Genomic DNA, 22,759 nt, shown 5'->3' with positions numbered 1-22,759 from the left:
AGTTTGGCACCTTGGCCTTTCGCGCCCCTGACAGCGCGCATCCCCGGGTGCGAACCGCCTTTGATAGAGGGGGTGGGATGGATGGGCCTGGGGCGTGCAGATAAGGCACAGGAAGACTGCTGAATGGAGACACACTTATGTGGATTGCAGGGGGGCGGCCTGCTTCAAGGGGAGGCCTGGCTGGAGACACGGGGTCTGAGGAGGCCATGTGACCGATGGCCCCTTGGCGTGGGATACCTTTTGAAGTGTACATGCAGTTTGGCACCTTGGCCTTTCGCGCCCCCGACAGCGCGCATCCCCGGGTGCGAACCGCCTTTGATAGAGGGGGGTGGGATGGATGGGCCTGGGGCGTGCAGGTAAGGCACAGGAAGACTGCTGAATGGAGACACACTTATGTGGATTGCAGGGGGGCGGCCTGCTTCAAGGGGAGGCCTGGCTGGAGACACGGGGTCTGAGGAGGCCATGTGACCGATGGCCCCTTGGCGTGGGATACCTTTTGAAGTGTACATGCAGTTTGGCACCTTGGCCTTTCGCGCCCCTGACAGCCCCCCATGCCAGCGCTCATCCACTGGCGCGAACCGCCTTTGATAGTATATCGTTGCTTATCAATAACAAATGCCACATACCGGAGATTCTTGTGAGCACAGACCCACACTTCAACCAGTGTATTATAGTGGTCAAGTCCCTAAGGCCTGTATAATCCAATGGTAATTGTTAGTATAGATATATGTGTGACTTTTATAGAGACATAACCTACTGAAAGACTTTGAACAAGTGTTATTTAGTGCATGCATTATCGAGAATATGTTATGTTAGCTTGGATAGATAGTGACCACCCTGCTTCACAGCGACCAGCCCTTCACCCATTCGAAGCACAGATGTCTGACGTCCATCCTTGAATGGAGACACACTTGATTAATTTAAAAAATTGAAACCGTTGTTAAAATATATGTGGTGTTTTATTTTGTATGACACAAAAATACAAGACTTTAAAGATTATACAGGTCAGGTTGCAGCACAGCGAGAGAAAATCCCCTGTACTGACCGCTGTCACTCGGGAACGTTTCTCTAATGGCACGAACGGCACAGGCGGGTATCACTCTTGGAACGCGGTGTCCAAGCCTCCCGTGGAGCCACCATGTAAAGGAACGATAGGCCACCAGCCTGTACCACCTGTGAAAAGGAATGAAACAAACTGTTTTTAAATGACCAAGATAAGTTTAATAAACGTTTGTTGTCAATGACAATTCTTGTAACTAATGGCATTCTGCACGGACAAATGCTATCTAGACAATGCACACTATTGAACGACTTACATGCGTTACAATGATATGTAGATGTAATTTTGGATATAGTAGAAGAACATGAAATAGGAGTGGCATGACAAGTAGAGTATACTTACTCGTTACTCGGATTACGAGGACGAACAGTTGCGTGAAGTTCGTGCATAAGCACCATCATTATTCTCAACACGGCCCGTGTGAGGCAGGCTGCCCTGAAGTCTGGCAGCTCGGTGATGCATTGCGGTCGTGGCTCGCCTTCCGAAATGTAGGCCAGGCATCCTGAGTTTTCTCGGCAGCAGCAGGTCTCCTCCTCGGTTGGCATTAGCTTGCACCGATTGCATGTGCACCAGGTGGAGACGCCGTCCATGCGACTAGGCCCAGGCTCTTCATCTGTTGATTCGTCCTGCCAACTGCCGTCCGAATCCCCATCGTTTTCGCGTGCTTCCCTTTCCAGTAGTTCCTCCTCGGTATACTCGGGCTCGTACATGTAGGGCATTATTGTAGCCATTGTGTGGTAAACAAAGTAAAATAATTTACCGAGATGGTACAGGTGTTCACACGGGCTACAAGCGGCGAAGGTAGCTGACCAGAGCACAGAAACGAGTCACAAAATACTCTAAGTAACACAGAGAGAGGAATGGAATCGAAAATCTGCTGCGGTCTGTTTATACTGTGCAACCCGAGCGAGCTCTCAGAAGGGACGCGACGCGTGATGCAGGACACATGAATTTGTAGGTAAGCCCTAGCAATCTATGCGGGACCACCCATCTGCACCTCCAATTAGGTACAGATCCGCATGAAAAGCAGGCGGCTATTATGTACAGCTGCTCGTTTTTGTAATGCAGAATTCACATTTTGTTTGTATTGGAAGGGCAATAGCTCTACTCCTCGGTAGGAGATGGGCTGTAAGTAACAGCTACGTAACTTTGACAAAGTAAGAAGTGGCACTATGGAGATTTTTCCATTAAACAAATGCACATGAATGGGCAGACATTAAAATTAAAATTAACGTATTTTGAGCACATATCGAGTAATTAACACTATGTTTATTATCTTTTACCACTAAAGCTGAGGCTGCGGTACGGGTCTGATGGAACTCCAGTAATTCGAATACGTTATTAGAGAGGTTATTCTTGAACACCAAACAATAGATAAGCTTCTTTGTAACCAATTTATAAAAAAGGACATGAACAATAGCAAATTAGCCAACTGTCTAAGGTTGCATTCAATATCACCCTTACAAAGTTTTGTTTTTTATTCCCCCCCCTCCTTCTCACCTCTCCTCTGATCAATTTTCAACATCAAAACTGACAACTATGATGTTATGTGTTAGAAATTTACATCACGTGGAATATATAATTTTCTCAAAACTGTATTTTCACTTATGTTGTGCCAACTTAATGTTTGAAATAATGTGAAAAACAAAATGCAACATATATGATGATTAATATGACAATACTTACTTATTTTTCATTTTTTATTTTTATTTACAAAATATTTACTTTTTACATTTGTGAACTATTCTGAAAACAGTAACTTGCACTGTATTGCCCAGATTTGAGAAAGGCACGTCAAAGGTGCCGAAACACGTGTTATCACTATGGGCTACCTAATATATCTTAACCAAAAAAGATAAATCTATGTGTGGCGCTGTAATAGATGGGTGCAGAAACCCTCTTGTTTCTTTAATTGAATACACGTCACTGTGAAACTCTATATTGCAACCCTACAGCTCACATTGACCCCTCTTGAGATAAGCCTGGCTGCTCAGTACCTCTACCAACTTGTGTAGTATGGGCCTATACTAAAGGTTGGGTTACATATTGCCAAGAGGACAAGGCTGGTGTAGTCTCCCACGGGGTTACTACAAACAATCTTGCCTAACGGGTACAGCATAACAAAGAGGAATAACCTGCGCCTTCGCATGTTTGCTACAGATGTAATAACCTTCTGTACCAAATCCACACCATAGTACGAGGCTCCAAGAAATGGACAACTGCCTCCTTGCCATGCCATCACACTTCTATTCCTCCACCACAGCCAGCTCCTAAATTAGGCTGTGGTTATGAGATTAATCCGTGTAACCAAACGTTGCAACTGAACTTCCCTTTCTATTTGTTCCAAGTCAATAAAGAACGTTCAAAAATAGAGAAACACAGTAAACTAAGTGATATTAATATTTTCTTTTATTTGTCCTGCATCTTTTGGAACAAAACTTTTCTGTATTATTACAATGGGTGAAGTGCTCCTACCCCAACACACATACACACACCGAGATCTTCCGCACCTTAATCGCAGTGTTTGTGTTGAGTGAAATCTGATAGGGTCTCGTCCACCTGGGGACCAGCAAAGTCTTCCTCTGATGTACTTGGAGGTAATATCTAGGATTCAAGGAGCAGCACACTTCTCTGGCACAGGACTGTGATACTGCTTTCCTTAGCCAAAGTCTCCTTGACGTCCACAATACTCCCGACACCCTCTGACCCCTGACACGACCTTACACCTAATAACTAGGTGTAAGGTCGTGACATGGACAGATCGGAAAGAACTGATGGGTGAAGTTATAGAACATATGAGTTTGAGGAGCTGGGTGCAAAGAGACTATATCCCAGTGCGGTTGCTTCAGACACGTCTCCTCAGAATGGAGGAAAGGGGTCTATGGATCAGTGTCAGGAATTAGTCAATTTTATTGAACCCCCTTCATTATAATGATAATTTCTTTCTTCTCCTCTAATACTAACATTAACTCCTAAGTCTATGCCCGTAACTACAGATATCACTTTTCAGGTCTTGTGAGGGTGCGCTTGCTCACTTTCAGCCTATTGTAGGAACATAAAGAGAGACAATCTGCTGTGACGCGCATAACAAGTGTGTCAAATGAAAAACCCGGCACTGTTGGCGGCAATTTTCTGAGCGCTTTGATAAATTTGCTTTGAAAGCATGTTTTCGTTCTTGACTGCTTGGTATTTTTTTCACTTTTGTGCTACATTACATTGCATCAAGCTTTTCCATCATGTCATGCTTATGTTCTATTAAGTTGTGCTATGGTATGATTTTGTACTCTGCAAAATCACCATAATAGTAGTTGGATTGAGGGCATTAGCTCCTTTTATAAATATCTGGCTGCTTCTGAGCAGAATTTCAGCCATTTTAGTGTGTGCTAATTCAAGCACGGGCCTATGACAGCAGCTCATCGTGTTACAATCTATAGAAATCACTCCCTTTCCAACCTTGAGCTGTTGCTACTGCACTCCAGTGCAGTGTGGTTACATGACTGACCGTGTGAGGGCATCCTCTTCCTGGGGGTGCATCAAGTGCGGCCTATCTAAGGGCGTTTAACCTTCCCTGTTTGTCTGTCTGCACCTGCAGACACCAGAAAGTGGGAATTTCATCTTCTGATAATCCCTGCATCCTAAACGTATGTTTCACTCCTTCTTGCATTCACTTTCTATTCCCACCCTCTAAAGTCCTCACCCTGTCCTCTCAAACCACCTCTACTCGCTTTATCTTCCTCTTTACGTTTTATCATCTTTTCTTTTCTACCATATTTCCTAACCAGAGGATATTCATGATCCCTGTCCATCACTCTTCTAGATCTTCCTCTCTCCTTTCTGCACGTAACCACAATCTCATTTATCCTAATATTTCTTCCTCCCTTCATTAGTCTCCTTTGGACTATAAAATGTTCAATCTGTTGGTAACAAGTCCCACTCAAATCTTGATCTCTATTTTTCGATTCAATTTGCATTTACTTTGTCTTACTGAGACATGGATCACTCTCTGTAATACTTCTACCCCTTTTTCTCTCTTCTCCTCTAATACTAAAATGTTTGATAAATCCCACCTATGTGGCCAAAGTAGTGGTCTCGGTATCCTCTATTTTTCCTCTTGGATTCTTTCCACACTGTGTACTCACTTACGCCAATTCTCTTCCTTCACATATCACTGTTCCTCCTTTTCCAAACCGGTCCCTCTTTCTTTTCTTATCCTATATAGAGCACCTGCTACTCTCCTTAACTTGTATGACCACTCAGATTCTCTCTTCTTGACGCTTTTTGTGATCTCTGCTCCCATTCTACATTGGGCGACTCTAGCCTGCATCTCACCACTACTTGCTCTACCTCTCCTCGTCTTCCTCTTCTTGACTCGTATTATCTTAGTCAGCGTCTCTCCCCACCTCCACACCCCTCTCACATACTTCAGGATTCTCTTGATCTAATCTTTCCATCACCTGATACTTCTGTCTTGGCTCAACCCCATTAGTCATCGGACCATTTTCTTCTTTCCCTTTCTCTTTCTCTTCCTCCTATCATATTCCCTCCTCGGCTACTTTCTTCCGGCATGACTTGCGCTCATGATTCCTCTTCTTTTTTCCTGTCTTCACTCCCTTCATCCCTGCCTTCTTTCCTCCTCTTTTATCACCCTTAAAACGTCCCGTTGTAAAGCTGAACATCGCTGGAAGATATCTCAGTCCCCTAATGATATTGCTGTCTTTCCTTGCTCAATCAGGTGCTAGGTCTGTGCCCTCACTGTCACCCTCTCTCTCATTATACTTGTTGCATTTAACAACTCCATAATAACATTCTCACCCCCCCAAGGCCCTGACCCTTCACTACATTCCCCTCTCTCTGCCACTGATTTTGCTGATTTCCATCTCTCAGATTTGAACTTTGTTCTTCATTTGTTCATATTCCCTCTTCATCCCAGCTTGCTCTGCTTCCTTCTTCCTCTTTCTCTTCTTTACTTTCCCCTACTGGTCCCGACGCTGCTTTTTATTTGGTGCTCATCTTACTCCCTCTACTATGCCCTCTTCCCAGATTCCCACCATCATCCCCAGCTCACACATCTCACTCCACTGAAACATCCTTCTCCATGTTTCTAGCCGACGACTCATCACGATTAGCACTAATCAATTCTCATCCTCATTGATATTTCCACAGCTTTTGACACTGTGGACACCACAACTCCTCTTTCCTCTCTTGCTTCTCTTGATCTCTCTGGCTCTATTCTTTACGGGTTTCATTCTTCTCACTGGCCGACCTTATTCTGTTTACTAGGCTTGTCAAACGTGTTCCTCCGGCTCCTTCAATACAGTGTCCCACAGGGTTCTTCTGTACTTTGCCCACCTCTTTTCTCTCGCTTTACTATCCGAAGATCTGTTTAATCTCTTCCATTTCTTTCTCCTCTTTCTCAGATACTCTTCACTCTTTTGTTTATGCATGTCTCTCCACTGTTTAAGCTTCTGTGCACTCCCATTGTCTCCACCTTAATTTTACCAAACCCTCTTTTCCCCCTGCTTCTTCTGTTCTTCCAGCTAACTTATCTTTTCCTCCCTCGTTTCTTTCCTTTTCTTCAACAGCTTGCAATCTTGATGCCATTTTCAATCACTCTTTTCATGCTACTAATCTTCTAATTACCTAAATCCCTACTTTATCTATTCCTAAACCATCTTGTGCCACACTTAATTTTCGCTCTTTTGATCTTCTAGTTGCCAAGAATTAGAACTCTCTTCCCTTATCTATTTGTTCTCCCCCATCCTTTCATTTATCCTACCTGTCTAAAATCCATCTTATCTCTCTTCTTTTCCAACAATTTATTTGCTGTTTTGGCTCTTATCTGATACTATGTTCATCTTTCTACTTTTTTTCTACCGTTGTTTATAGCTTCGATCATCGATTTGGAAGAAGCATATGCCCGATTCGCTGGTAGCGAACTTGCTTTATAGTAAAGAGCGTCTTTGTGAGCACCCCAATGTTTTTGTAAGACAGAAATGGAAATGCACACTGTAGCGAGCGTGTCACAGGCTGGTCGTCTCACAGGTTGCAGGGGAACCCATGTGTTGCAGTCCTTCCAGGGCACAGCGCTAATCAATCCTTTTCTTCTTTCTGCTGCTGCCCCACCTAAAAAGACTCATGCAGCAGATGACTACCATCTGCATGTGAAGCATGCAAGTTGAAATGTTTTTTAAATCTGTACGCTGCTCTTGTGAATGTGATGCAGTGTGACTGTGTATATGTGTGTGCATGCATGTGTGTATTTGTATGCAATACACTTGGAAGGGTTTGGCGGACCAAATAATTAAACCTATGTTCAGTGGAAATGCTGGCATATTCAGTGTACCATGTCCTCAAAATGGCCTTTTCCTTGAGCTTGAATGCTGTGCAAGGATTGACCATGCTTTTTGGCTCAATTCAGGCCCAGCACTAGGTGCAAAGGAGTATAGATTGGCTACTGAGGTAAAGACATTGTTCCACAGACACAGGTTCTGAATATTGTGACTGAAGAGAGTTCCAAATCAAGAGGCTGTTCCTTGGGAAACTAGTGTCGTTGAAATACCATTTACTATTTAGGCATTATGCCCTGCCAGGGGGGGAGGATTTCCACTTCAGGGCATTACCTGAGGTGGAAATGCCCCCCTCACCCCTGCGAGGGGCCTATTGCTATTAGTACCCTGGCCCGTAAAACCAGGGTACTAAGAGCATTTTTTTTCTGCTCTGAAAGGCTCTGGCAAGAATTTTTAAAAAATGGCCGCTGTAGAAGGGAAAACGAAGTCAGTTTTCCCTTTCCATGGCGGCTATGCTGGTATCGTCTTGTATTTCACTTCTCAGTAGGTATGCCCCTGCCATAGAGATTTTTGTCACTTGGTATGGCCCAGGCTTGTATCCTGATAAGATAGCTCAGTGCGTTCATGTGCCTACTAAATGTATATATCTCCCACACCTACTCACATACAAGGCATAGTTTGATTCTAGGAGTCTATTACGCTGAGATCCAAAGATTGCTACTCTCCCAGAGAACTTGTAAACTCCCGCCCCTAACTTGCAAAAAGTGCCTCATCTACTTGTGCATCAGTATTCATACATCCAACCCATTTTACCCATTATTCCATCAATCCAGCAACAATATGTCTATGCTCAAGCAATCACCAACACAATCCTATTGATGCACTGATCCATGGGTCTAATAATATTCACCCACTCATTCACAAATAAATCCTGTTGTCTTTGCGAAAGCTAGTTTTCTCTTGCTCTGTCATCCCCGCAGGATGCCTACCCTTTATTTCAGATTATCTTCTCGATTATGTGGTTTGCCTATCTGGGTAATTTAAAATTGGATTATGCCCTGTATGTGGACTTTCTGATCAATAACTAATTCCCTTGAAAAGGTTGGGTTGCTGTGGAGGGGTACTTGGGTGGAAGAGATCTAGTCTCCCTTCCCCGTATATACATTTTGATATACATTTGGTAAACACATTGAGTTGCGTTGCCAAAAAACCAGAGGATGCCATCTTCCTTCTGCTTAAACTAAGTGCTTTAGTTCACTATGAAGATCATATGGGTCGCTGGGAAGAGTCTGGTCCCCAACACTCCAGGTTCCCAACGTATTACAACACACTTATTGAAGTACAGCCGTTGGATTGCTGACAAACAAGGCAGAAGAGACTAATGTAGCAATAAACCCTGTGTCGGGGCGTACAAGGCCAGTAAAGGCCCACCAGCCGGAGTCCAGGCAGGCCTGAACGAAGCAAGGGTTTGTCCCACCACCTTTTAACTTAAGAAAACACACAAAACAAGATGCCCACCGTCGTAGTAATGGGGCAGGAACAGAGACCATGTTCTATTACTATTGTACTAACCCTTAGATCTCGGCTCCCTGCCAAGTCACGGGAAACAGCTTGTTAGTCAATCTGTGAAACATCTTCAAGAAACCCAGATAACGATACATCTTTAAAGAGTTCTATTTGAGGGGACTCTGATCTGGGACCTTATCTATTTTTTTTCAGCTTTTAATACTTGCGCTATCTTTATAACAGAAGAGAAGACTTAAGAGTTTGCAGCAGAGCCAGGGCAGGGTTCAGTTGAGACAATTTTGGAATGGATGTACGCTCTGTGGAATACTGACCTACACCGTCTTGGTCATACAAAGATTTGAAGTGGCTGAACCAACTGTACTCTGGTATATCACATTCACATGTTTTGATTTCCATTACAGAGGCTGTGGTAACTACAGGAGGAACTCTGTTGTTAAGGGCGACTGCCCTATGCAATAATTCCCAATTTATCTTGCATCCCTCTTTCTTAAAGTCTACCAGGTTTGTAGCTTTTGATCAACCTTCTGAGCGTATAATCCTCCCCGCATCAGGTGTTATAAGTGTGAACATTCATTCAGCCATAGCCATTTTACCACCCTTTTCACACCAGTTGTTGTTTTCAATTTGTCTCTCGAAGGACCGGCCTATACTTCGTAGCATATGGTCTGACTAATCGGACTACATTGTCATATGCTTGAATGGCAGAAGCATCAGTTCCCGTTTCCTGTTTAACACCTTTGAGAAGCAGTATGATATCGAAATATAACATGGTAATATTTTCTTCCTGATTCAGCTTAGGCCAGGATATAATTTCCGAATTGCTGTTGACGACCAATTCGGCATTAGTAACAACATGGATGTTTCATAATTACCACAGGAACATTTGTAATTAAGACGAGTGGCTCATGACTGCTTTCCAGATGTCTGACCAAATGTAGCCCTTCCATCAAACTCCATCCCTCCAAATCTACTAAAATATAATCGGTATTGCTAGATTATAGCCAGTGTTTTTTAGGCAAACTCCATCCCTCCAAATCTACTAAAATATAATCGGTATTGCTAGATTTAGATGACAACCTAAAGTTAGGATGTGCTGTAGCATCGCAAAGCATGCCATGTCAGGATCTAATATTGGTTATTTAGACTAACCGCTAGATGAATAGCATTGACAAATTTGCATGGGCTTGCTGGATTGTAGCCCTGGGATCACCCATGCCTCAACTTCCTCGTTGTGAACCTCGTTTGTTACAGCAAAGCTTTGCATTGTGCCCATTACAATGATATATTTCATTCTGTTTGGATCACAAAGATTATGTAATGATGCTAAGAAGGTCTTGATAGCTGTAATTAATGTATGCTGAGGTCTATAATAATTTACATTCTACTCAATGTGGTCTTCAATGTAGTTTTTAAGCCCGTCATTTCCAGTGAGTAAACATGAATTATGGATATTTTGGCAATTAGCTCAATCATGACCCACGTTGTTATCCTCCACTTAAATGCCTATGTGGGCCATTTACTGCAGATGTATGAAAGGTGACGGAACCAGGTTTAAAAACTGGTAAGAGACCAACTTTCCCAAAAATTTACAATTTCTGCATCTTAAATAAAAGATTGCTGGTCTGAGTCTGTGATCTTATTCGGAAGATCAGATATGTTCCAGTATAGTCATTTAAATGTGTTACTGAATGGCATTTCCTCTCCATTAAACAGAGTGCATGGGAGGATCCTGAAACTGTCTCCATGTCAGAGGCTCTTGTTGGAGGTAGTCTAAGGATATCAAATCTGTTTTAGGGGATGGTGCAACGCTATGGGCCAGAGGCTGGTTTGCGTAGGATATGAGGATAGAGGGATCCAACAAATTGGATTGAGGGATGACTAGTACTCCAGGCAGTGTGGGCCATCAGTGTTAAATCCTTGATTCTTGAGGTGGTCAGATACTACATTCAGTATTCCTTCACTCACAGCTTTTTGGTTGTTGCACTGAGACTATTTTAATAATGTTGCAACCTGAATTTCTGCATTCATGCATTACAAAACGGCACCCTTATATATTTATTTTTCAGCCAGTGTTTTTTAGGCAAGGAAATCCCCCTTCTCGTACACACCGCTCGCCAATTAAGGGACCTCAAACATGTACATAGCTTTACTCTTCTCATGTGTCTTATGAATGGCCTATTAAACATACAATTATTTTACTCTTAACAGTGCTTGGTGGGGGAGATCTTTCAATCAAAGGGAAAGAATGTGGTCACTGGAAGGAAATCTGTGTGTGCTGACAAGTCTCATAATGTTTGCGCTTGTGGTTATCAATAACTTCTAAAAGCTTTGATGCATGTGCATCTTAGTTAATCAGGGTTGTTGACCAGAAACACTTCTCAGAAACACTTCCTTGGGCATGGTTAAGAGGTTATGCTCCCTTGCACAGTCCTTCTTGGTCAGTGGACTGAATTGATTCCCAGGGGCCATCTTGCCAGAAGTAGTCATAGAAATGGCATTATGTCTCTGCATGAAACGTGAGAGCACATTTGATGATTTAATGCAAAGAGCAGAAATCTCCAGTTCTCCAGCATGGGGTCTGGCATGGATTCACATGCTCATGAATATTCCCCGTCGTCAGGCTGGGAATCCTCGGTAAAGAAAAATCAGTATCAGTTTTGTTTCTGATCTGTTTTTCGTAGTAGTAACCAATCACTGATCTCTGCGTCATACTGACCACAGCCAATGACTGCCATCTCCCTAAGCCCCGCCTCTGGCAGCCATCTTCAGATTTTTACCGCACGTTCAAGTGTTGGGAGTCCTCGTGCTTAGCTCTCGAGCTTTTGCTGCGTGTTTCGCGCTTTTTCAGGTGAATTTTCACTTTTTTTTGGTTAATCGAGCCTCAAGCTCCACCGTTTCTACTTCCGTTAACGGGTACCCGTTGCGGGATTTTCCTACGCCCCTCAAGGGTGAAGATTTCGTCGAATCAACCTCTTGGAGGATTCCAGAAGATTGCGGCCTACTTCGAGATGGCCCAGGACGCGAGTTCGTCACCCGGACCCAAGCTGTTTCGCAGCTGCCCTGGATGCGAGCTGCAGAATGTGTTTAAGGAGGACGAACATTCGCGATGCCTCTACTGTCTTCATGGGGACAAGACTCATGTAGAGAAGGACTGCCAGTTCTGCAAGAACTTGTCGGAGCGGACCATGAGGGACCGTCGATCCCGTCTCGCCAGCTGATTGGAGAAGGGCTCAACGGGTGAGAAGAAGAAGAAAGGGTCCGAGCGGGCTTCTAAGTCCTGTGCGGGCGCCCCGGCGACGGGGGCCCAACACCAGGCCAAGCGCCGTGAGTCCGCTGGCTCCGGGAGCACCGAAAGGTAAGGCTCTTCGGTCGCCAGGCAGGGCGCACCTTCCCCGGCACCGTCAACCACGAGCCAGCGCTCAGGTTCAGGGAAGAGGAAGTCCGAGACCCCGGGTAAGCTTTGGGAGAAGCCCCGACCGATCTCGGGAGAGGGGGAGCGAGGCGTCGACCCTCCCCCTAAGGAGAAGGCCCAGGACGCACCTAAGGTGGTGAAGGCCCCTACCCAGCAGGCAAAGGCCTCTATCGAGGCGATCGCGGCGACTCTGGCCAAGCCGGCAGAGACCCCGCCAGCGGAGACTGCCTCCGGGACTAGAGTTTCCCTGCCGCCAAGGAGGGAATCCTCTTTTCAGCCCATCGTCATGGCCCCTGTGATGGAAAAAAGGGGGGGGGGCACGGTAGCCTCCTCGAGCTCGTAGTCATCCTCGGAGGGGGAACTGACCGAGGTTGTGAGGAATCTCGAAGTCCAATTTGAGAAGGTTCGATCCCGCAAGGAAGATCCCCGGGAGATAACCGAGGGAGACGACGATGGCGAGGAAGAGCAGCCTTCCTTTCCGGCGCAGCCGGAACCTAGGCCTCAGGATAGCTCGGCGGCCATTTTGTTTGCGATCCAGTTCTTATGCTCTGAGATAAGGACGAGATTACCACGGCCCAGGCCGGAGGACCCGCAAACTGGCCTGTCGGGAAGTCCTCAGAACAAACGACGGAGGACCCAACCCTCTCCTCCACTCGCCCCCGTAAGGCCTGCAGTTCCCTCCTCATCCTCCCACAAGTCGGGAGATGACGGTGCGGTGGGCTCGACGACGGGTTCTGAGGGCGACGACGACGGAACAGGTCTCCCGTCGCACGGGCCTCTCCGCCCGACGATATTGGCTCATTCTACGCCATGATCGCCAGGGCGTCCGAATTGTTCCAGCTCTGCCCGGAGGAGCAGAAAAAGGAAGGTTTCCTCTATCAGCGCCGGGAGGCCAAGAGGAAGACTGTCATCGCGGTGCCTCTAATCGATGACATCTGGGAGGAGGGCCTGTCGGTACTCAAGAACCCCTCCACGGCACCAGCCAAACAGGACCGGTACGAGAAGAAGTACCGGGTCCCCGAGACCACTCCCCTGTGCCTCAGGGCCCAGCCAACGCCAGACTCGGTCGTCTCGGCAGCGGCGAAGAAGAAAGCGGCGGGGTCAGGAGCCTCAACGTCGAATTCCCCTCCGGACGGCGAGGGAAAGAAGTTGGACGCCATGGGGTGATGGGTCATTTCGTCGGCGGCGACGACGATCAAAGCGGCCAACGCCCTGGCGATCGTGGCCCGTTACGACAGGGAGCTCTGGTTTAAGCTGGCCCCCATATTGGACTTCCTACCGGACGACAAGAGGTCCAAGGCCCTGGAAATACTTCAAGAAGTCGAGGTGGCGTCGGACCACGCCATAACGGTGGCAACCGATATTGCCGATATCTGGTTCCGCCAGCTGGGCAACGGAGTTTGCCTACGACAACGGGGTTGGCTCCGGGCGACCGACTTCCGTCAGGACGTCCAGACCAGGGTGTTGGATATGCCGTTCAACGGCAGCAACTTGTTTGGGAAGGCGGTGGACGAATCCCTCCAAGCCATAAAGACGGACATGGAGACGGCCCGCGCCCTAGGAGCCCTTCAGCAACGACGGCCCTTTCAGAGCTCTGGAGGCAGACAGGGGGACTCCAAGGGACCCAGCGGTGGCTCGTCGTCCTACTGCCAGGCGGCACGCTCCTCGTCTCAGGAGGCCTACAGGGGTCGCGGCAGGCAGGGAGCGCCTCGCCGCCGTCGGCAAGGTGGCCAGGGCGGCAAGGCCACCACCTCCAAGCAGGACTGAACCGGCCGTGGCCTCGGGCCCCCACCGAAGCACCCCGGTGGGAGGCCAGCTGACGAAGTTCGTCGGCATGTGGAAGTCCATCTCCACCGACCGTTGGGTGTTGGATACCCTGGCAAGAGGACACACTATCGAATTCCTGAAGAAGTGCCCTCACGTTCCACCTGTGGCAAGGAAAGAAAATCACGTCCCGCAACTGCTGTTGGAAGTACGGGCGATGCTCCGGAAAGGCGCCATCGAGCTCGTCCCGAAGAGGCTCTGGGGTGTACTCAAGGTACTTCCTCGTCAGGAAGAAGACGGGCGGCTGGCGCCCCATCCTGGACCTTCGTCGTTTGAACAAATACATGAGGTCACAAAAGTTCAGGATGGTCACCCTCCAGCATGTGCTGGGACAGCTGGAGGAAGGCGACTTTCTATCGTCGTTGGACCTGGAGGATGCATACTTCCACGTTCCCATCCTCAAGTCACCGAAAGTTCCTCAGGTTCGTCGTCCAGGAACGCCACTACCAATTCAGAGCACTGCCGTTCGGATTGAAGTCGGTCCCCAGGGTCTTTACCAAGTGCCTAGTACCTGTGGCGGCGCGGCTGCGCCTGCAGGGGATTCACGTCTACCCCTACCTGGACGACTGGCTCATCCGCTCAAGGACGAGGGAACTTGCCGTCGAACACACTGCGAGGACCGTCCAGCTACTCACGGGCCTGGGATTTGCAATAAATTACCCAAAGTCCTGTTTCTGGGAGTGAAGCCGGCACCGTCGAAGTGCAGATGAAGACCATTCTGGGCAAAGTGCAGCGCCTGCTAGCCACGGACGTGGCCAGGGTGAGGTCCATCAAGTCCTTCCTGGGGATGATGTCCTCTTGCATCTACCTGGTGCGCCTTTGCAGACTACGGATGCGCCCTCTTCAAGAATTTCTCGACGCCCGTTGGATGCAGGCGACGGGCACCTTCGAAGACGGGGTCCCCCTCAACGAGGTGTTCCGGTGAGCGATTCAGTGGTGGGGCGTTCGAGCGCACCTCATGGCAGGCAAGGACTTTCAGATGCCGGCGTACCAGGAGACGGTGAGGACGGACGCTTTCCTGGAGGGTTGGGGCGCCCACACCGGAGATCTCCACGCAAGAGGCCTCTGGCTCCCGGAGGAGAAGCTCCTGCACATCAACATCCTGGAACTCCGAGCCGTGTTCTGGGCTCTCAAATCGTTCCTCCCGTCGCTCAAGGGCAAGGTGGTGCAGATCTTCACGGACAACACCACAACAATGTTTTACATACGGAAGCAGGGAGGCACCAGATCCCCAGCCCTATCCAAGGAGGCACAGGATCTGTGGCACTGGGCGGTCGCCCAGGGGATGTTCCTGGTTCCCTTCCACCTGGAAGGAGAAAGAAACACCATCGCCGACTCGCTCAGCAGGGAGCTGCACGTGTGTCAGGAGTGGGAGCTGCGCCAGGATCAGGAGGACCAACTCTTCCGACAATGGGGCAAACCCCAAATCGACCTGTTCGCAACAGCGACAAACTCGAAGTGCCAGAGGTTCGCCAGCAGGTTTCCCCAGTCGAGAAGCATGGGCGATGCGTTCTCGTTCCCCTGGGACGGCCTATACCTGTATGCGTTCCCTCCGTTGCCGTTGCTGCTCCGACTCATCAACCAGCTCAAGAGGTCCCGCTGCAGGATGATCCTCGTCGCACCGGCATGGCCGAGGCAGATCTGGTTCCCGGACCTTCTGGACTTGTCAACGTCCCCACCCATCAAGCTGTCGGCGGACACGGATCTTCTCTCCAGAGAAGGAGGCGCCATCTTCCACCACGACCCGGCGTCGCTGAACCTGCAGGCTTGGCTCCTGCAGCGCTAGAGTTTGGAGGGTACGATATACCGGCCGACTGCAGAGAGGTTCTTGCAAAGGCCAGGGCGTCCTCGACTCTCAAATGCTACGGTCACAAGTGGAAGAGGTTCTCTATCTGGTGCCGAGCACAGAAGATCAACCCCCTACGGATTACGGCCCCTCAAGTGCTACCGTACCTGCTATAGCTGGCAAAGGCTGGGCTAGCCCATGCCTCCATTAAGATTCATCTGGCGGCGATCTCCAGATATACCAGAACCACAGGACGGACGTCCCTGTGGTCCCATCGACTGGTAAAAGAGTTTATGAAAGGACTGTTCCGGTCGTTCCCGCCGGTGAAGGCCCCGTCCCCGGCGTGGGAACTTAACATGGTGCTGACCAGGCTCATGGGGCCTTCATTCGAGCCGATGCACTCCGCACCGATGAAGTTTGTGTCGTGGAAGACTGCATTCCTGGTGGCCATTACCTCCGCACGACGAGTGGGAGAGATCCAGGCCCTATCCTGCAAAGCACCGTACTTGACTTTCCATGCCTCGAGGGTGGTGCTTAGGACGCACCCCTCCTTTATGCCCAAGGTGCCGTCGGACTTCCATCTTAACGAGCCCCTGGTGTTACCTGTTTTCTTCCTGTCTCCTTCGTCGCCGGCCGAGAGGACTTTACACTCGCTGGATGTGGCTAGAGCGCTGAAGTCCTACGTGGACCGCACGAAGAGTTTTCTGAGGACATCACAGCTGTTTGTGAACTTTGGACCTGTGAATCAAGGGAAGGCTCTCTCGAAGTCTTCTATTTCCAGATGGCTCTCCGGCTGCATCATGCACTGCCACCGGTTGGCTAACCGACCGCTGCCAGGCCGTCTGAGAGCCCATTCAACCAGAGCGATCGCTGCTACTACGGTGTTCCTATCTGGTGTGCCCCTGCTGGACATCTGCAGGGCTGCTACGTGGAGGTCGACGCACACCTTCACGAGATTCTACTGCGTCGATCGGGATTCCAGGGTCGGCCAAGCAGTGCTGTGCAACCTGTTTGCTTAAGGTGAGCCTGGTGAGGAGGTAAGAGATGCTTAATGTTGAGCCTTTTGCCACCTCCCGTGGTTGTGCATGTGTGTACTGCTATGTATTCTTATATTCATGAGCATGTGAATCCATGCCAGACCCCATGCTGGAGAAGGAACAAGTTACTTACCTGTAACTGTTGTTCTCCAGCATGGGTCTGGCATGGATTCACATGCGAACCCTCCCGCCTACCCCTCTGCGGCTCTTCACTTGGTCATACTGCCACTTCACGTGCTACCAAATCTGAAGATGGCTGCCAGAGGCGGGGTTTAGGGAGATGGCAGTCATTGGCTGTGGTCAGTATGACGCAGAGATCAGTGATTGGTTACTACTACGAAAGACAGATCAGAAACGAAACTGATACTGATTTTTCTTTACCGAGGATTCCCAGCCTGACGACGGGGAATATTCATGAGCATGTGAATCCATGCTGGAGAACAGCAGTTACAGGTAAGTAACTTGTTCCTTTCAATGTGTCTATCCAATTGCATTGCAAGCATCCTTTGCACGCTTAACTCTGTTCGGTGAATGCATCGGACCTGAGCAGCTGTGACCTTGCTCATGGTTATTTGAGATGTTCAAGGGCTCAATGTCCTCCATTTTCTAACACAGAGCCAATTGATGCAGTGAGTACACTAACAGGTGTTTCTAAGGAGCCGTTTTCTAGGGGGTTTGGTACCATCATGAGTGGCAACCCCATATTATTTTTTTGGTCCTCTTTTAATAGTAAGAGTGTGGCATACTTATGACCACTTTACACCCTTTCCACACCTCATGGGGGGAGGGTCCATTCCATCGGACAGCAATATATTATCATTATCCGTGTGATGTGAATAAACCTCTGCTATAACAAAGTAATTCCGACCATAAAAGTGCAAAATGCAAATAAAATAATAAATACAAAATAAAATTGTGATGGAATATCTAATAATTCAAGGGAAATAGTCCTCTCTTCAAATAAAGTGCCCTCTACTTTTTAAGGAGTCTGCAAATGAACGGTGCCGAAAGGTTCACCAAACAAAGGCCTGAAAAAGAGAAATGGCCTTCAGTTTACAATTAAGCCAAGAGAGAAAGCAGACTCGGAGGATAGCACAGGGGCAACGTGCTGGTCTTGAAAGCAAGACCACGCAAAGCAACATAGATGCGAATCCTGGATAAGCGCTTAGAAACCGAGCTCAGCTATTAAGTGAGTTATTAAAAAAAAAAAAGAACTAAAAAATTGACTTTAACCTTGAGTGGCTCCTGGTCCCCCAGCTATGGACTGAAAAATCCTTAGTTTATTATACATATACGTAGACGTGACTTAACACATATGGTTGTAATGGGATTGAATCACACTGGCCATCAGCCGCCCAGGAGCCAATGCCCCATTACGACGCTGCCAGTCCGGAAAGAACGGTGGTGGTAAAACCGCCACCACCGTTCTTTCCGGACTGGCTTATTAAGAGTCCTGCAGGCGGGAGGTGTCACTCCCACCAGGTCTGACCTGGCGGGTTTAACACCACCCGCCTGCAGGCGGACATGGAAACACCGGCTCTGTCATAGACGGAACCAGTGTTTCCATGGTCCCCATCCCCATGGAGTCCTATGTGGCTCTATGGGAATGGGGACTTACACAATTCCGCCTCCGGAATTCCCGGCTCACTGGGGTCGTAATGCCACAGTAATTCCGGGAATCACGGAGGCGGAATGGTAATACGAGTCTGGCGGTAACCTGACGTTTTTTCCGGCTCGTTTACCACCGGACTCGTAATGAGGCCTGATTCTTAAGCTCTTGTTTACACCTCTGCTTGCTTGCAGATCTTAATAACAATAACTGTTAGGCTTCTAGCCACAATGGCTCTTAGTAACTCTGTTAGTTAAAAATAAAGTTTGAATTCAAAATGCACATACTTATTTCATAGGAGATTGCGCTAAGAAGCTGATAGCCATCCCCTTCTATAACCTAATTTGCAGGCTCTTCAAATGTAGTAAATCTAGCAGCCTTTTGCCTCATCTGTGGTTGCAAGAGGAATTGCTGTCCCCTCACCAAGCGTATGCTTTCACTGCTCCCACTGAAGTGCAAGACATGGTATGAGCAGCAAGTAGAGATCAGCTGTGGACATGTGGAGCAGAACCAAGGCAGATAGCTGGAGATGAAATATACCTTCAGCAAATCCTAGCACAGCTCCACTACTCTGCTGCATCCGTCTCAACTGCCCGACCTGCCACGCGTCATCATATAAGTAATGATATAACAGTGTTTGAAAATGTGTAGGTATGGTGCTTCACTATGGCCTGGTCCGGTTTACTGCAGTCAAGGGCCGCAGTTGCTCACCACTAACTTCATGATTGCATTTCAAGAATTGTTCCAGAAGATTACCCCCAAAGTGGAATCCTTATTTATTACATTTGTAAATGGCAGTTTTCACCACCGAGTTGGTCTCTTGGCACTGAGCAAGATGTAAGCATTGAAACTAGAGACAGTTCCTAAAGAAGTAGGTCTTTGCACAATGTTGGGTGAACCTGTAGGGCTTGAATAGTATAAGGGAGGGACTTCCGGAGTTGATGGTGATGACTGAGAAATCCCATCAGTAATGTGGTTTTGTTGAAGTGAGAAAAGAAGGAAGAAGTTAGAGGAGGAGCTGCTATTTCTAGGTGGAGAGTACTGCTAATGTTTGCCGAAAACGAAAGTGGGGCTCAGATTGCAGAAGACTTGAGTGTGCCATGTATATAGATTTCAATTTGATATGTTTGGTGTTAGGGAGCAAATGAAAGGAGGACCGGGTGGGAGACATGTTGTCTGGTTCTTTCAGCAAAGCAGAATGCAGGCATTTGCATTTTGAGCACGTTGCAGGTAAGAAAAGAAATCTGAGGTAAGCACTCTAGCCCTAGTCAAGTTGGAAGAATATGTGGGCATTGATGAAGGAATCCTTGTGACGGAAGAAGTGAAAAATCTTCTTGAGGGTGCAATGGAAGAAGCAGGACCTAACTATACATTTGTCTTGGTCTGCAACATATATATTCTGTGTACAGTAGTATGTGCAAGCTCTCGACGGAATGTGAAGCATGGAGGTAGAGGGCAAGAGTTTGATCATTTTATGGTAATGTGATCATTAATCTGCAGTGCTCTTCCCGGTAAAGGTTGCGCATGTCTTTGAGTAAATGTTTTACGCGTGGTAATTAATGGTGTTCTTTTCTTGCAGCTTTGCCGGTTGCACCGGTGCAGTGCGTGGAAGACCTAGAGACAGACTACATGAAGTTACGCTTGACATCTTCTGGTGCAGAATACAAAAAACAAACCTACTTCTTACCGCCTGAAGATGGAAATATCTTTTGGGCTACTGGCGATGTAAAATATCCTTACTCGAAGATTTCCCCAGCACGGACAGAGGAGAGACCTATCCCAGTTGGTGGGCCTGCCTACCCTGATCATGACTCCTATGGAAAAAGTTCGTTTGATGACAGCTCTTGGGTATTCTCTGGCTCCCCAAAGCCAAGTGACTCATCCTTCTGGGAAGCAAAAAGCAGCCCTTCACCTCCTAACACACCTACTTATTTCTTTGCTAAACGTAGCGACAGCTCTTTGCCCAAGAGTTAAATAATGTGATTTTATGAGGGGGTTTGATAGAGTGGTTACTCAGAGCTTGATTGCTCGATTGAATATGGAAAGAAAACATGACATTATCTGATCAAAGTCGCGAAACCGTTCTGGAAGATATTCTAATTATCCAGAAAAAATATATATTCAGAGTATTTTGCACTGTACAATAAATGTATGGTAATCCTTTACGATGGAGATCAGCCTAGTCCCAAAGAAGTGATGGATATATCTTAAGGGTGGTTGAAGCATACCTTCTACAGGTACCTGTTGCACTGTGTAAAAACAAACATACAATATATATATAATATGTATATAGAAAGATTGTAACCAATGAAGGTCGCCGTGTATAATATTCGTTAGCACACGATGTTTGTCTCAATTTCGCCTTTTGCTAGACTTTTAAAGGTTTGTATAGAAACAGTAGGGGTACACACATCCAAGTCTATCAGTATCCTGCAACCCCAAGTTCCGTGTGGGGGAAGGTTATAGTGATTGAACGCATCAGACTGATGCAAAGAATGATTTTGGCATGCTATTTTGGCAGATTAAATCCTGGCAAGTACTGTGCAATGACATCAATGGACATGTTTGTTTTCTTTAATAAGTCTGTCAGGCCTTGTGTTGTCGTTTACCGTTCTGCAGCTTCACGCCAATGACGCACCTATTAGTAGAAACCTATGAGAATGGAAAACACCCTCTGGAAAACAGGCTGCCACCACTCACTTGGGCCAGAACCACTTGCCCAATATATAGAGAGGCACCAATGTAACACCGCAGAGCAGTGCCTGCACTCCAAGCATCGCTTGATGCAAGGACATCTGTTTTGTGGACTGGCGTGCAGCATGAGGGAGACCACACAATGAGCGGTGTAGCGTGCTACCGTTTGGTCCCCACGCCTCACCCAGAAGTGCATTTTTATTTTGAAAAGACATTTCTTATAGTGTGAAGCGCTTGGATTTTTCATATAGTAATGCCTTTTTCCAGTAGCAATGTTTGAAAAGAGGGGGTCAGAAATCGTGTGGCTTTTTATTAAAACCACATACTGAGATGTTTTGGTTGTTAGCCTTTGACCGAGTAACAGGATTTGCTAGAGCATTTTGTCCTAGTTCTTTGTTTTTTATGCAATTCCCATTGTTGTAACAAAATAAATTCTGGCTTTGCAGCACCAAATCCATTGGGGGTCAAGGTTTAAACTAAACAGTGTGACTACATCACCCCAATAGGAAGAGTCCATTGGACTGGTCTTAACTAGATTTCCCCACCACAAAGGGCTACTTTGACGTTTCCCTGTGATTTTTCATAATTTATTTTCTCCCAGCATTATTATTTGTTCAAAACCTACAAATTCGTAAAGCCTCTCCTCTACCCGTTGCTACCCAAAGTACTAGTGTGCTTGTTGCAGAGCGAAACCATCTGCATCGTTTGATGTAGAACTTCCATTTTGTATTGATACCAATTTTCTTTAGAAGAGAACTGTACTAAGTTACTTGGTTACCATTGCCTCCAGTGTCCTCTGTGTCTAGCTTGTGTTCAACCTTGCTCCTAACCTCAAACTATGTTTGAGCCTCATCAGATGGAATAGGAAGTACGTTTCACTACACCTCTGCCTTTACGTGATGAACATCTGTACCGCAAAACATTCCACTTTTTGTGTTTTTTTTCTTACGCTGAGCAACATCCTTTATTTTCTTGTTCTTCCAGAGATGGGCACAGCTTACATCACTCTCTTCTTTCACCAATGATTCAAGTTTAGTGACCGCTTTTTTTCAGGCAGCATAAGTTTCTTGGTGCTAGTTTCTGGGGATATATTTGTGTGCCTCTGCCTCAATTGCTCATTTATTAAAAGATTCAACGTTCAGTGGCTTGCATTCTGCCGTTTCTGACCATTCTGTGTGAACATTGCAATTACGGCGGACAAGGGGTAAACGCAACGTTATTGAGAGTGTGCCTCCCTACTTTGGCAGCATAACTGCAGTTTATAGCCAATATACAATCGTCATTAATGGAGTCCCCCGCAGCATCTGTCCGGCTGTACTCAGGAGAAGTTACTGAAGGGTAAAGAAAGACCCAGATCATGGAGCGGAGGCTGCTGTTTTAAGCTGCAACCTCTGGTTTTGTGAGGCAGGACTTGATTATGTATGGAATAACATAGCATGGGAATTCAGGATTCGACCATTGGACATACCCTCACATTTTGGTCTGTATCTTGGCGCCCCAGCTTCACAAACGAAGAGACGCCC

The 22,759-nt window shown here is 47.1% G+C and overlaps 1 protein-coding gene across 5 annotated transcripts in view; it reads left to right on the top strand.

Moving 5' to 3' along the window:
* AZI2 (5-azacytidine induced 2) overlaps positions 1-22,377 on the top strand; it is a 676,621-nt gene extending 654,244 nt beyond the window's left edge. For all 5 annotated transcript variants that reach the window (XM_069648790.1, XM_069648785.1, XM_069648787.1 and 2 more), the window contains one exon: positions 20,122-22,377. In XM_069648790.1, the coding sequence (XP_069504891.1) occupies positions 20,122-20,516 (395 nt within the window). In that variant the 3' untranslated portion in view covers positions 20,517-22,377. The remainder of the gene's footprint in view (positions 1-20,121) is intronic.
* The last annotated feature ends 382 nt before the right edge of the window (positions 22,378-22,759 follow it).

This window comes from Ambystoma mexicanum, chromosome 2q (genome assembly GCF_040938575.1).
Source record: "Ambystoma mexicanum isolate Mex_15411 chromosome 2q, UKY_AmexF1_1, whole genome shotgun sequence".
Lineage (NCBI taxonomy): Eukaryota > Metazoa > Chordata > Amphibia > Caudata > Ambystomatidae > Ambystoma > Ambystoma mexicanum.
Note: the sequence above shows the minus strand (reverse complement) of the source record. Positions and strands in the feature narration are given on the sequence as shown.